General features: G+C 48.4%; 1 protein-coding gene across 2 annotated transcripts in view; it reads left to right on the top strand.

Moving 5' to 3' along the window:
- Nucleotides 1-9331, top strand: part of GPAT4 (glycerol-3-phosphate acyltransferase 4) — a 32581-nt gene extending 23250 nt beyond the window's left edge. For both annotated transcript variants that reach the window (XM_055335029.1, XM_055335030.1), the window contains 8 exons: nucleotides 235-324; nucleotides 460-553; nucleotides 1142-1257; nucleotides 2286-2341; nucleotides 2850-2935; nucleotides 6173-6301; nucleotides 6389-6468; nucleotides 8304-9331. In XM_055335029.1, the coding sequence (XP_055191004.1) occupies nucleotides 235-324; nucleotides 460-553; nucleotides 1142-1257; nucleotides 2286-2341; nucleotides 2850-2935; nucleotides 6173-6301; nucleotides 6389-6468; nucleotides 8304-8412 (760 nt within the window). In that variant the 3' untranslated portion in view covers nucleotides 8413-9331. The remainder of the gene's footprint in view (nucleotides 1-234; nucleotides 325-459; nucleotides 554-1141; nucleotides 1258-2285; nucleotides 2342-2849; nucleotides 2936-6172; nucleotides 6302-6388; nucleotides 6469-8303) is intronic.
- Nucleotides 9332-13752: the final 4421 nt, after the last annotated feature.

The raw sequence follows: 13752 nt of genomic DNA on the forward strand, positions 1-13752 counted from the left end.
TGTAAATTCTAAACCCAGTAACTTTGGTGAATTTATGCAGTTCTCATTTGTTTCCTCATATGTAGGCATAATGGCATTACCACATTGTAGAGTTTTACCATATGCACTGATATTTATAAAAAGACTTTGCAATCGTAAAGGGTTGTAGCAGTGATAGTTACATTGCTAGAATCCATAACTTCCTGACTTCATATGTGTAAAGTAAAAACAGAAATCTTTGTCCTGTCATACCAGGTTTAAGGAGTTCCTGAGTAAACATGTTCACTTAATGTGTTACCGGATATGTGTGCGAGCCCTGACAGCCATCATTACCTACCACGACAGGTAAGGTCACTCTCTGTGGCACAGAGGGAAATGGCACTGGCAAAACAACCCATCTGCAGCTGGCCAGTGGGTGAGGTAAGGACTGAGTTCTAGACGAGTTGTTTTACATGAATTTTTGTTGCTTTGCATACACAGGGAAAACAGGCCTAGGAATGGTGGCATCTGCGTGGCCAATCACACTTCTCCTATTGACGTCATCATTTTGGCCAGTGATGGCTATTATGCCATGGTAAGACCTTTTTCTGTTGCTTTCCTGGGCAAGTAAGGGCTTTAGAATGAATGTTCAGGGCTGGGGTGCATCTGGATCGTTCACAGAGCTCTTGCTTATGAGTGTAAACACGGAAGCATGTTTTTACACTCGGCCCCCAGCTTAGATAGTTGCCTTTGTCTCTATTGCCTTGATAACTCCTTGGAACCTTGATAGCTATTCTGAGCAGAGTAAGAGGGTGATTGGAGATTGAACTTTGGATGTATAGGCAGACAGGGAATGAGGGTTTGAAGGGAGTGGGCTCAAGAGCATCGGAGAACCTGTCCAGGAAAAGCATTTGTACATGAGGGATTATTCAGCCTCATTATTTCTTTTTTGGGTTTTTGGCTGTGTTTTTAATCATATATCCTGATATCGCTGAATAAAAGGCAAAACTTTAGATTCAGAGAGTCGAGTCATGGTTTCTTAATAGAAACCTATGCTTATCAATTAAATGTTCTAGGGTGAGAGGTTGGGGTACTTTTCTTTTGGGATCGGAGGCTTCTTCCAAAGAGTGGGGATTTGCATGAGGATGGCTTCACTTCCTGTTATTCCTTTGTGTGAGATTAGGTGGGTCAAGTGCACGGGGGACTTATGGGTGTGATTCAGAGAGCCATGGTGAAGGCCTGCCCGCATGTCTGGTTTGAGCGTTCTGAAGTGAAAGATCGCCACCTGGTGGCTAAAAGGTAAATCCCCATGATGCTGTTGCTCTGTGTGCCCCTAGAGAGAAACCTGTGTGTTGTAGAGGTAGTTATCCCTCCACAGTGAAATCCTGGTGTCTTCTACACCGAGCCCATGCTGTGTTCATAAGGAAACACTTTTCCTTAAAGCATGGAATATAAAACGTATAGAAACCTTGGAAGTATTTGCCAACTTGGTAACTCTTACCTTTCTTATTACTTGTATGAGGTAATAAACAACATATGAACTTTAAATGCTGTTTGAAATCTCAAAGTGAATTCACTATCACAAACAAAAACAAAGTTCAGGCAATGGAAAAAATGTAGAGCTGGTACAAGTAATGCAGATACCAGAGCTTTGCAGGAAACTGAGGGGAATGAAGACTCAGCTGAGACCATCTTCTACAGGGACAGATGAGGCTGCCAGTGGATTCCCATTACTGCATCTCTCAGGGACAGTGTTAAGTCAGGTGGACAGCAGGTTCAACCCAGCATGGCTCTTAGGAAGTCCAGAAGTCTAGTAACACATGTTGTTGAGGGTGCTGTTTGCAGGCTCTGTAGCAGCCATGTTCTTCAGGTCTGAGCACTGTCCTCTACATAGACCTTAGTTCTTAACTGAACAATTGTAGGAATTAAATAATAGTCTTCTGGTTTTCCCTTTTTTCTCTGGTTTTCCCTTTTTTAAAGATTTTATTTATTCATGAGAGACAGAGAGGCAGAGACACAGGCAGAGGGAGAAGCAGGCTCCCTGCAGGGATCCTGTTGCAGGACTTGATCCCAGGATTAGGGATCATGCCCTGAGCCAAAGGCAGACGTTCAACTGCTGAACCACCCAGGGACCCCCAATTTTCCCTGTCTTTATAAGTTTTGTCTTTATGAGACTTAGACTGTGGGTTTATAAAAGATAGTCCTATTTATTAACTTGCTTTTATGTGACATCCAGTGTGACATCTGTGTAGATTATTTATAAGTGCATTTCAATGATGATGAATGTAAGGCTATCTGAACCTTTGTTTTATTTTCTTTTTCTAAAGACTGACTGAGCATGTGCAGGATAAAAGCAAGCTACCCATTCTCATCTTCCCAGAGGGTAAGAAGGGTTCGATCACTGCAGAGAGCTGCTGGGTGGGGAAGCCATGCAGGGTGGTGACTCTGGTGTTTCCTCAGAACCAAGTCCCTCAACTCTGGCTGGGGTTATCTGTTTTCACTGAATGATGTTCAGTCCTCCACTAAATTGGTGATGGGATTAAAAACTCGGGGAAGTTCAGCGTGTGAACTGAGGATGCCACTTTCCCAATGCAGGCATCTCTTCCGTAATATTGCCGGTGGGGTCTCAGCTTCCTGTAGGATTTATATGGAGACTTCCCAAGTTGGCTGCTGCGTGTGTTAATTGGGGAAAGTGACCCTGTATTAGAGTAGTAAACAGTACAGTGTTTTGCTTATCCTTTTTACTTGTTCATTCCTAAGCTAGGGAGATGACAGATTTATCCTGTTTGAAGAGCCATTAGAATTTTTACTATTATATTTAGTTCTTAAATTCCTAATCTCTGAGGTAAAGGATCAAAAGAAATCACATTTGACTGTCTTGTGCATTTTAGGAACCTGCATCAATAATACGTCAGTGATGATGTTCAAAAAGGGGAGTTTTGAGATTGGAGCCACGGTTTACCCTGTTGCTATCAAGGTACAAGACCCCTGAGGGCACATGTGGTCACTGTTGCACTACGGTGAACGGGATATAGCAAGAGTAAGGGGAGGAGGAAGCTGGTGTCACCAGCAGTGGGTTGGTCTCTAGTGGAGCAGCGTGAGCTGGGGGTAGAGTGGGTAGAGTGTGGTAGAGGAGGAGAGTTGAATTGTTGATAGTTGAAAACCCACTGGACGGGCAGGGGAGGGTCATAATGAACAGCTGGTTCCTCGCCCACACCTCGCTGCCACCACAGCTTTCAGGAAATTGCAAACTTCACAAGCTCTGCATGTTGCCCCCAACTTAGGACCTCTTCATAAACCTCCCAGGAGTGGAAGGTACCCCACTGGCTGAGGAGGTTTACTGCAGGGAGTCGGGGGATTGGCCCGGCTAGATTTGTACTGCAGTGGAGAGGCGAGCATGGATGGCTATGGGTGTTTCCTTAATACTGAAGGAAGAAGCAGCTCCACTACTTTGGGCTGTGGTACCATCTTAAATACCAAGAACTGTTTATAAAAATGAAATGCATCTTAAAGAGCTTGTCTGGGGTCCCCCACCTTTTAGGATCTTGTACCTCTAACTGTTCAAACTCACTGGGAGATGGGATTCAGTGAGGCAGTTTCCCCCTTTCTCTCCATCCTCTCTCTGCCTTCACATCGGTCTTGTTTTATAAATCCATACATTGTACCATTTGTAAGAGAATGTTACTATTCACATTATTGTTTCTAAATACCACAGGCTGTTGTCACTATGTTTACAGTGTTTGAAATCTCAGATCAGGGTAGAACAGCAGGTAAATTTGTGCCTGTTATACTTAGAATTCAGTCTCCATACTTTTGCAAAGGTCAGCCCTGCTGGTGCAGTTGAGGAAGAAGTATTTCTTTGGCTTACTAGCACTCCCCTTGACCAGGGAGGCAGAGCACTAGGGCAGGATGGTAGGTGAATAGTGGCTGTAGGATAACTGACTGATCCACGGGTTAGGGCTGCCCAAGCCCCCTGTTGACAGTGCCATCTCTGAGAACAGAGAGGAAGGAAACGGTCTGTTAGCAGTGTCTGCCATGGATGAGGACCTGGGGAGTGGCAGCTGTGCGTGCATCCCATCCTGCATCGCAGTATGCGGGGCCCAGTGTTTCCCTGTACGTCTCTGTTAAAGACAAGTTACTACAAGAGGCCCTTCTTTATTGCTCAGAACATCGGTTCTTTGTAGCTGTATCAGCATCACCTGGAGGGACTGGGAAAATGAAGATTCTGAACGTGCATTTCTAACACGTTCCTGGGTGCTCCTGATGTTCTGGTTGAGAACCTGCTTTGGGAGCCCTACTGTGGAGCAGTGGGTTTTTTTGTTTTGTTTTGTTTTAAGATTTTATTTATTCATGAGAGACACAGAGAGAGGCAGAGACACAGGCAGAGGGAGAGGGAGGCTCCCTGTGGGGAGCCTAATGTGGGACTCGATTCCATGACCAGGATCATGACCTGAGCCAAAGGCAGACGCTCAACCACTGAGTTCCTCCACGCATCCCAGAGCAGTGGTTCTTACAGTTTTAAGCCATAGACCCCTAGGACAGTTATGGCTCCTCTTTAAAGAAAAAAGCATGTAATTTTACATGTAATTTCATTTTAGCCACAGATTTATTATTAAAGCCCAATAAATTATGGCTAAGAACTCCTGACAACTTTGCTAGTTGTTATAAATTCTTCATTGGTAACCAAATTTGGGTAACCTTAACAGTTTCAAGGCTCTTATTATTTCCACCAGAATTAAGTTATTTGATTTTGAGAAATTTATTGTTATTTTGAGTTTCTGCTTTGGTTTTCTCTCTGCATTGTCAGCCCTGTATGGACTAGAGAATCAACTCTGTAAACAAAGGGCTCTCTGATATAATGTCACTGTTTTATCCATAGAGTGCTTTGTAAAATATAATGCCAGTTTCTTCAAAACATAAGCATTAGCTTCTATTTAAAACTCGTTCTTCTCATAAACTTGCAAAGCTTTCTATAGTTAAATCTAAATTTTTTGGTTTAGTCTGTGATTTAATCTAAATGTCTTTTTTCCTGTAGTCAGGTCTACCGCTGGGCATAATTATCCAATTTCTGTTCTGAGAATCATAAAATCTAGGCCTGAAAAGCCTAAGAGATTACATTGTTCGAAGTCCGCCGCACCCCATCAAGGGCAGACTGCCCACAGCATCCCTGCCAGTGTTCCCTCTGGAGCTTCTCCCTGGAAGAGGGCGTTTCCGACAACCGTGGCAGCTTGGTCCTGTGGGAGAACTCTTGCAGTTCCGTCTCCATTTCTCTTTCTGCACTCTGGTTCTCGTCTTTGCCTTATAATCACGGCTTGGGGTCTGGTGTGTGATAGCCAGCAGCTGCAGGACACTCTGTTCCTTCTATTGCTCCTTACGGGACTTCCTCCCACACCTCTTCCACCCTGCTTACCTGCCACTTAAATCTGTCTTCTGTTCGTGGGACTATGGGTCATGGCAGCAGCCACCTTTCCCACAACGTATCACCAAAGTACAGCCTTTGCTTCCTGAGAGTCATTGGCAAAGAAAGTACCTGGTGAGCCTGCTGCTTGGTAGGAAGCACAGCGCATGTGGGGCAGAGGCCTCGTGTGCGGTCAGTGGGCGCCCGTTCCCTGAGGAATGCCGGCAGTGCTGGCACAGCGGGGCCTCCTGCTCACACGGTTGGCCTTGTTTGACGTGTCCCTACAGAAGCATGTCCTTGGTCAGGGGGAGCAGAAATGATATTAAAGAGTTGGTATCTTTGTTTGGGTGAGATGTGTGGAGAAGTATTCATGAGTGAACGACGCAGTGCTGGAGATCGGGTTTGTGTGGGGAGAAGCACGCACGGTGGAATGTTCTCATGGTTAAATCTGGGGTAACTTATCCTGTTCTTTCTGGTTTTGGGTGTCCTTGAGTATGTCGAGAGTTCCGTACACCTAGGAGTGAGGAAGACATGAAGATGGGTCAAAGAGGGAGGACATTAGTTTGAGGAAAGCAGCTCGGGGAGGCCTCCCTAACGGTCTGCAGCAGAATCTTGAGTCCATCGGGGGACTCGTATTGCTGGAGGTCAGAGCTGCCCGGGTGTAGGATTACTTCAGAAGTGTTGGTAGAGGGGGTCTGAGAGTGGCCTTCTGGGACTGATAACACCCCAGGTGATGAGTCATGAGAGTTGCTGTGGACACCCACGTTCTCTTAGAACTACTGATTTCTTACCATCCCGTTTTCCACTGTGTTTCAGTATGACCCTCAATTTGGTGATGCCTTCTGGAATAGCAGCAAATATGGGATGGTGACGTACCTACTGAGAATGATGACCAGCTGGGCCATTGTCTGCAGCGTTTGGTACCTGCCTCCCATGACCAGAGAGGTGAGTACTCCCACTGTGTAGAAGTCTTCACTTTCTGCTGTGTGACACCAGCCGGGGTTGAGTGGTCTTATTTATTCTTTCTTACAGACAGATGAAGATGCCGTCCAGTTTGCAAATAGGGTGAAATCTGCCATTGCCAGGCAGGGGGGGCTCGTGGACCTGCTGTGGTGAGTCAGAGCCAGGTTTTATCAGCTAAGTCTAGCAGGATGTGACTCTTTTTTTTTTTTTTAAGATTTTTATTTATTCATGAGAGAGAGAGGCAGAGACACAGGCAGAGGGAGAAAGAAGCAGGCTCCATGCAGGGAGCCTGATGTGGGACTTGATCTCGGGACTCCAGGATCATGCCCTGGGCTGAAGGCAGGTACTAAACCGCTGAGCCACCCAGGCTGTCCAGAATGTGACTTTCTAAAGCAGATGCTAAATTGTTGACTCCACTTACAAAGAATCCATCTCATCCTGGTGTGGAGAATTAAGCTCACCGGCCTTGGAGAGTGAGCAGTTTAACTCCTTTCTCCTAGTTCCAACTCAGTAGTGCCCCTGGTCCCTTGATCTTGGGGACAGAGAGCGCAGCATGCTTGGACTGAAGCAGTTGACTGTACCTTCAGTCTCCCAGGGCCCCCAGGCGGTCCTTGTCTCTCTAGATAAACAAATGGGCATGCCTGTGTTCCCGTAACAGGTATCAGGCTAGGTTTGGCCCATGGGCTAGAGTGTGAGATAGTTAGACTCCAAATAACAGGAGCTGAGTGGGAGGAATGCTGGTTCAGGAAAGTCACTCCACCCTCTAGGACCCTTTGTTTTAAGCACAAGGGTCAGCTCTATAGGATATGGGGAAAATGTAGAAATGCACATTTTACACTGAAGTGGATTCTTGGGTAATGGCGTGGTACTCAGGTATGGCGTTTTAAAAAGTGCTCATTTATTGATCCCTCACTGTGAGCCCTGCATTGTGCTGCTGGCTCTGGAGGTGATGACCTCACTCCATCCTCCCAGTAAACCCGTGTCATGTAAGAATTGTGACTCCTGTTTCACAGATGACACACCAGCTCAGAGAGGTCAGGTAACTGTTTTTCAGAGTCATGGAGTAATCAGTGGAGTCAGATTTTGAACTCAGGTGTGACAGGCTGCTAGAGCTGGAATGTTTAACCACTGCTCCACACTCTCTGTTGGCGGGGCCTTAGAAAGACGAGCGTGGCTACCTTTTAAAAGGCCTTTGCTGTGGATTGTAAAGGGTGTTGCACATATAAGGGCACACAGTGTAAGGTCTGTCTAGTGATAGAGTTCGTCAGACTTTTTCTGTCACTACTACCTCCATGACTCAGAGGGGAAATAAAGGTGTAGCAGAAATCCTGAAGGTGGACTGGGGTTTCCGTTAGTCATTGAAGGTAGGTGGTGCTAATTCTAGGATGCAGGTGAGCAGTTGGGATGACGGGTGGGACTGGGGCTTTGGGGAAGCACATCCAGATCTAGGGGATCGATTTGGGGGTAGCCAAGGGAGGTGCTGGGGACTCTGAGAGTGACTTAGAACTTCTCCAGCACCAGCCATCAAGCCTGGAAGGAGTGAGGACTTGTAGTTCCCCTCATATTCGTTGTTGGCCTGAATCCTGGGTCTGAATTCTGCAGATTTTATTTCACAGATCAGGTTTACAGCTTGGCTTGCCATCCATAATGCTGGAATACGTCTTTATCTCTGGTAGGGTGAGGGCGAGTTGTGTGAGCAGCAGGCAGCGCTGGCAGGTCCTTGGTAGGTAGGTATGAGCTGTCACTAGGTACCTTGAAGACAAGCAGTGAGTTCTGACCCTTGGGCACACGTGAGAGGTTTAGGCAGACACAGTGGAGTTGTAGTGCGGGGTCGGTGTCTGAGGTCACCCTCAGCAGGGAGAGAGCTGGGGTGCACCATTGCTCAGATGGGCTGTCCTGGGGTTTGAGCCGCGCAGCGCGCCGGCTGTGCCATGAGGCGGATAGGAGGCCTTCTCTGCTGTGACACCTGACTTTCTCTCATCAGGGATGGGGGACTGAAGAGGGAGAAGGTGAAGGACACGTTCAAAGAGGAGCAGCAGAAGCTGTACAGCAAGATGATCGTCGGCAACCACGAGGACAGGAGCCGGTCCTGAGCCCGCGCCTTGCGCTGCCCGGAGCCGCCACTGCAGATCCTGCCTCGTGAGCCAGCTGGCACCGTCGCCACCACCCCCACCCCCGCCCCCACTGCTGCATCCTCTCAGGCCGCTCTGGATCCCAGGACTCCAGCCTCTTCAGAACTGGCCCAGGCCCCCTGGGCGAGCAGCTGAGGTGGACCCTGCTGGGGGTCTCTGTCCAGGATGAGATGCCTTCTTGTTTCTTTTACACTAAGTCCATTGGAGGAATGCCATTAAAGTCACCTCTCCACCCGTACATGCGTGGGGCTGAGTGGGAAGTCAGCCATGTTTTCCCATGTTCGGGACACCAGGATGTCAGTCTGTTACGGATGCCACACACCAGGGATTCGGCTGGGGACAGGGCCTACCCGTCCATGAGGAGACGCACTGCTGAGGCTGTGTGGCTTTCTTCAGCTAAAACATCATCCCCGCCCCCACCCCCAAGCCTTGGAGCTCTGCAGACCCGACAAAAGGAAACTGTCATCTGTGGGTGCCTTCGGCAAAATGAGGTTTTAATTCTTGTGCCACTGCCCACGGGTAGTCACCCCAGGGGTTGGCAAGAAGCAAGGTGGGCCAGTGACTAGTGCGTGGTGGGGACCGAGAGTCATTTTCTGTTCAAACTCCAACTCCACTGCTCGCCCCCGACTCCCGCGTGACTTGCTCTTTGTTAACTCGTGCCTCAGTTTCCCCATCTGTAACCTGGATCAGGAGGGGAAGGGTGGTGATACCTACCTCACAGGGTTGTTGTGGGGATTGAAGTGCTACTTTGAAGGACATGTTGCCCAGTGTTACAAATATAGATCCATGAAATATGGCAGGAAAAGGTCTGAGCTTAGAGCTGCCGCAAAGGGCTCTGGGTTTGTTTTTGTGAGTAAATAAAATTGTCTTTGATGGTCAATTGAGGGGTTTTTCCCTTCACTCTTTGTCCCCTGGATGTGGCCCTAAGCAACATGTTTCTTATAGCAGTTACTGTTCTCTGACTTGACTCTAACCCCAGACTGCGGGGAATCCACTGACTTCTGGAATGATGAATAGTATTATTCAGAAGGAGCCACTACTCCTATCAGATATTTGCACTTCCCTCGATTAACTCAGAGCTTCCAGCACAGACAGACATGGGCTTCTCCACTGTTGGGTGCCTGGGATCTGAGGCCTGTGAGGAGGGCAGGGCCGTCTGGGTGTAAGGGTAGTGGAAGCAGCTGGGGAGTACCGAGCCAGGTAGGAGCAGAGGTACTGGAAGGGTTAGTGAGGAGACAGGGCGGGCAGGAGGCTCTGGGATGCACTGTGGCCTTCACGGGTCTCCTGTGCCCACCTGCGCTCGCTGTGAAGGCAGATGCACAGCCAGGTAACCCCACCAGCTCCAGCATGGCACAGCTGTGGTACGTGTCACCTCTCCTAGGCTGGCCTCAGGCCTGTGCTGGGGGGATGATGTGGGAGGGCAGCCCTGCCCCAGGAGCACTGACTTGGGAAGCCCTTTGTCTTCCCGCCCTCTGTCTGACTCCTGCCCCGACTGCTCCCTGTTCCTTTATATATCTGACTGGCCGCCCATTTCCCCTTACCTACCCTGTCGCTAACCAGTAAAACAACTATTCTCTCAAGTAAAATCCCCCTTTTGACTGTAAGGAACAGCCTCTTATGAACTTACTCCAAGGAGTAAACAGTGGTTTTTAGTCTTTAGAGGAGGCAGTATTTACAGTGCTTAAAAACCTTCTGGAATGATCTTTAAAGTCGGTTTTGAAGATCAAGTTCCCTCTTAAAAGTTCTTTATAAAACTCTGTTGTTAGTAGATTTACATCATGATTTTCTTAGGTGCACTGGAAAGATTGTGCGAAAACCTCAAAACAGAATATTAAAAAAAAAAAAAAATGCCTGTCGATGACCTAGTAGAACGTTACAAGAGCCTGGGTTAGAATCACTACTGGTAAAGAAATACTTGTGGAAACTAAGCAAGGATTATTTTACTTTACTGTTTTACTAAGAAGAGCTGTGAATTATACCCCTAGAAAAGTAATTTCTAACATTTTTATTTGGTGCTTTGTCACAAGCATGGAGACACTCCTGCTCCATCCTTTTGAATTGAGGACCTGCAGGCCCCGTGTTACCCATAAGTCAAATGCTTGGTCTGGGATAACTGGACAGGTTTTGGGTGGTAAAGCCTTCCAACACATGGGAACGACGACAGGATCACATAAAGCAGTGTCAAGTACCGAATACTCACTCTCAGGATCCTAGCAACAATGAGGAGGATCCCGGATAAAACCAGTGGCATCAGTTGGTGGGGTGAGCACTGGCCAGCTTCTAATCCCACTTACAGACCTGCTACTCATTTGCTGTTTTGAGTTTATTTCTCGATTTCCTAACCCACAATTAAGGACTTGGGCTAGAAGGCCTTCCAAGCTCTTTGTACCGCAAGTGTCTATAATTTTTAAAACCATGGTTCGAACTTTAGCTCTAGGTTCTCCAGTCCTCTGGGTTCAGAGGTCAGTCAGTCTGTATCCATCTTGGTTCTCCTAGAACACAGGGCTGGTGAAGCTGCACCAGAGGCTGCCCCAGGTGTAAAGGAGAGGCCTCCGTGTTCTAGGGGAAGTGGACCTGGGTGGGGCTGGGTGGATTTGAATGTGGAGCTTGGAAAGCTGTTTCCACTCAACCGTGAGCGCTAGAGAAGGGGTTTTCTAAAAACGCTAGTGAAATCCCCCTGTCAGAGGAAGCTTGGTAGAAGGCCGTCAGCCAGGCTAGAGCTGTGCAAGCCCAGCTTGACAGAGTGGTTTGAGATGACAGGAGAACCAACCTTAGAACTTGATTCTTCACTGCGTCAGCCCCCGCTCCCCCTTACTGCCCCTCGGAGGTCATGAAGGGCTGGCTGAGAGGTGGCAGGGAGCCCGCCCCGCACAGCACCTGCAGCAGCAGGCGCTTGCCCCGTCGTCCCTCAGACAGGTTCTGGGCCTATCGCCCGCCCACCCTCCTGGAATTGCCCGGAGCCCCGTGGTCTGTGGGATGCGTGCTTCCGACGTCCGTGACACCTGGGCCAGTCCGCCGTGCTGCAGGTCACATGGGCCCGCTGTGCCTCCTGGGTGGCCAGACTCGATTTCTCCCGTCGCACTCGCCCTGTGTGGCCTGGGACCTGTGGGCCAAAAGGGCAGCTGCATGCACGCCGGCTCTCGGACAGGCTCAGAGATGACCATCTGGCCATCCATCTTCCGTTGCGCTAACACCCCTTCTCCCCTCAGTCAATATGTCTCTCTCCGATGGGAAAGTTAATAAATTTTGCTCTAGATTAAAAGTATTGATCATTTCATTTGTAAACGATAAATAAAAAGGGGGAACTTTTCATTGCAGCAGGGGTAGCGTCTGGTGTATTTCGCTGGAGCAATTGCGCCAGCCATCGGGGGGCTGGGCTTCTCATATGCATTCCAGCCGGCCAGCTGCATTGATTCCCTATTAGTCTCCCCAGCACCACCCAGTAACACATCATTTCAGTACCTGCTATTAATGGTCTTTTGATAAATAATCACTTGTAAGTCAATAAATTTTTATTAAACAGTGTGGCTCTTTGATTTATTAAAATCCGACCGTGTTTGTCTGGGAGAAAAGGGATGCTGAATTGAAGTGGAAGCTTTCATACATCTTCCTGACGCCGAGCAGTCACCGCACACTCTAGAGAAAAACAATTGCATTTTAACAGAAACAAAACAGCCCGAGTTTGGAACTTGGGCCCGGGGAAACTTTATCTTCGTCAGTCTGATCCTTACTCTACAGGGAGCAGCCGCAGGCCGGAGGGCGCCGTGTCAAGAACTTTGTTTGCTTCGGAGAGCAGTGAGGTACCTTGGGCCCCCGCTCACGCACATGCACACACGCACATGCACACACACGCGCACTCACGCACATGCACACATGCATGCACACACACACTGGGCAGCACAGAGCCTGCGCGGTGCCACGGACCACCCTGCCTGGCAGCCCTGCGGGGGGAGAGCTGCGCCCCAGAGTAAGCACCCTTGGCAAGCAGGCATCTGGAATCTATGAGAAGAGTTAGACTGCAGGACCTTTTAGCTTCCATCCTGGCCAAATCTCTCAGGTCACATCTTGTGGCAGAAAATGCCAAGAGATAGTTTTTATGTTATGTAGAGATCTGGCTGTGTGGATAATTTTTAAAAGTGGGCCAGTAGCTGAAGACTGGAGGTCTTTTTTGTGTATATGATCATCATTGTCATAAAATTTGCTGTAAAGGGTTGACAAGTCTCCACTGAGACTAATATGGCCCCAAATGGATGGTCCTGTCTACAGAGGCCCAAACATTGAACATAGAAGCAGAACTCTTGGCCCAGACAAAAGCAGGAGAAAGGGGGAGAATGTGGCTGGTAAAATGCTGCTACTAAAGCTCGCAGCTGGAGCAACTTGACTCTGGCCTCTGCAGGCCACCGCTGAGACTCCTTTTCCCTTCCTGTGTAGTGTGACCGGTGTTAAGAGGAAGACTTACAAAGTGGGGGCTGCTGGTAAGAAGTTCAGGTGAGGGCTCTTGTGTTTTTAAACATTTTAGGTTAATGTTTAAATCACATTTTAAAATATTTTTAAAATGTAACATTTTAAACCCTCTGCCAGGTTTCTCTCTTGTTGCTTGGAGTTCCTTTTCCGTTCTGGTCTTGGCGGGGAAAGCTTCAAGGGAACCTCAAAGGTGAACAGGAAGCTGGAGAGCAGAAAACAAACGTATGACTTGTCCCGCCGCTACCTGGCAGGTGAGTATGACTGTGGGTTTGCATGGCCCCTTCTGCCCCACAGAGCCCAGCTCCCCCTTCCAAGAAGCTCAGAACCTATGCCTAAGGCTTGAGCCTCACCCCCACCCCTACCCCCACCCCAGGGGTGCAGTGGTGTGCGCAGGCAGGGTAGCCCCAGGGCAACATGCACCTAGCTTTCTAGAACATGGGTGACATTAAGTATATTCTGCACTTTGTATGTGCAAAACTCACATCCACTTTCAAAGTGAAACAGGAGACGTGAAATGTTTCCTGTGGGGGGGTGGCACCTCTAGCTTTTGTTAATTGCCCTTCACTTCACTTCCCCTGTCCATGTTCTCTTCACTCTGTTGTTAGGACTATGGGGGGGGGGTGTTGTTGGAGAAGAATCATCTTAGGATTTCTTGAGCTCCAAGAGTTTGCTTCCGGTGATTCAGAATCAAATACATTAAACTTTGGGACAGAGGTGACTCTTGCTGCTGGGCAACTTCCATTGCAGCTGTTGGTTGGGGGTAAGGAGTGTAAGGCTGGCCCAGAGGAGTCACAAGGGACATTTGGGCCATTATGGCAGGTACCTGCCCACCTGTAC

Source organism: Nyctereutes procyonoides, unplaced genomic scaffold (assembly GCF_905146905.1).
Source record: "Nyctereutes procyonoides isolate TBG_1078 unplaced genomic scaffold, NYPRO_anot_genome, whole genome shotgun sequence".
NCBI classification, from domain to species: Eukaryota; Metazoa; Chordata; class Mammalia; order Carnivora; family Canidae; genus Nyctereutes; species Nyctereutes procyonoides.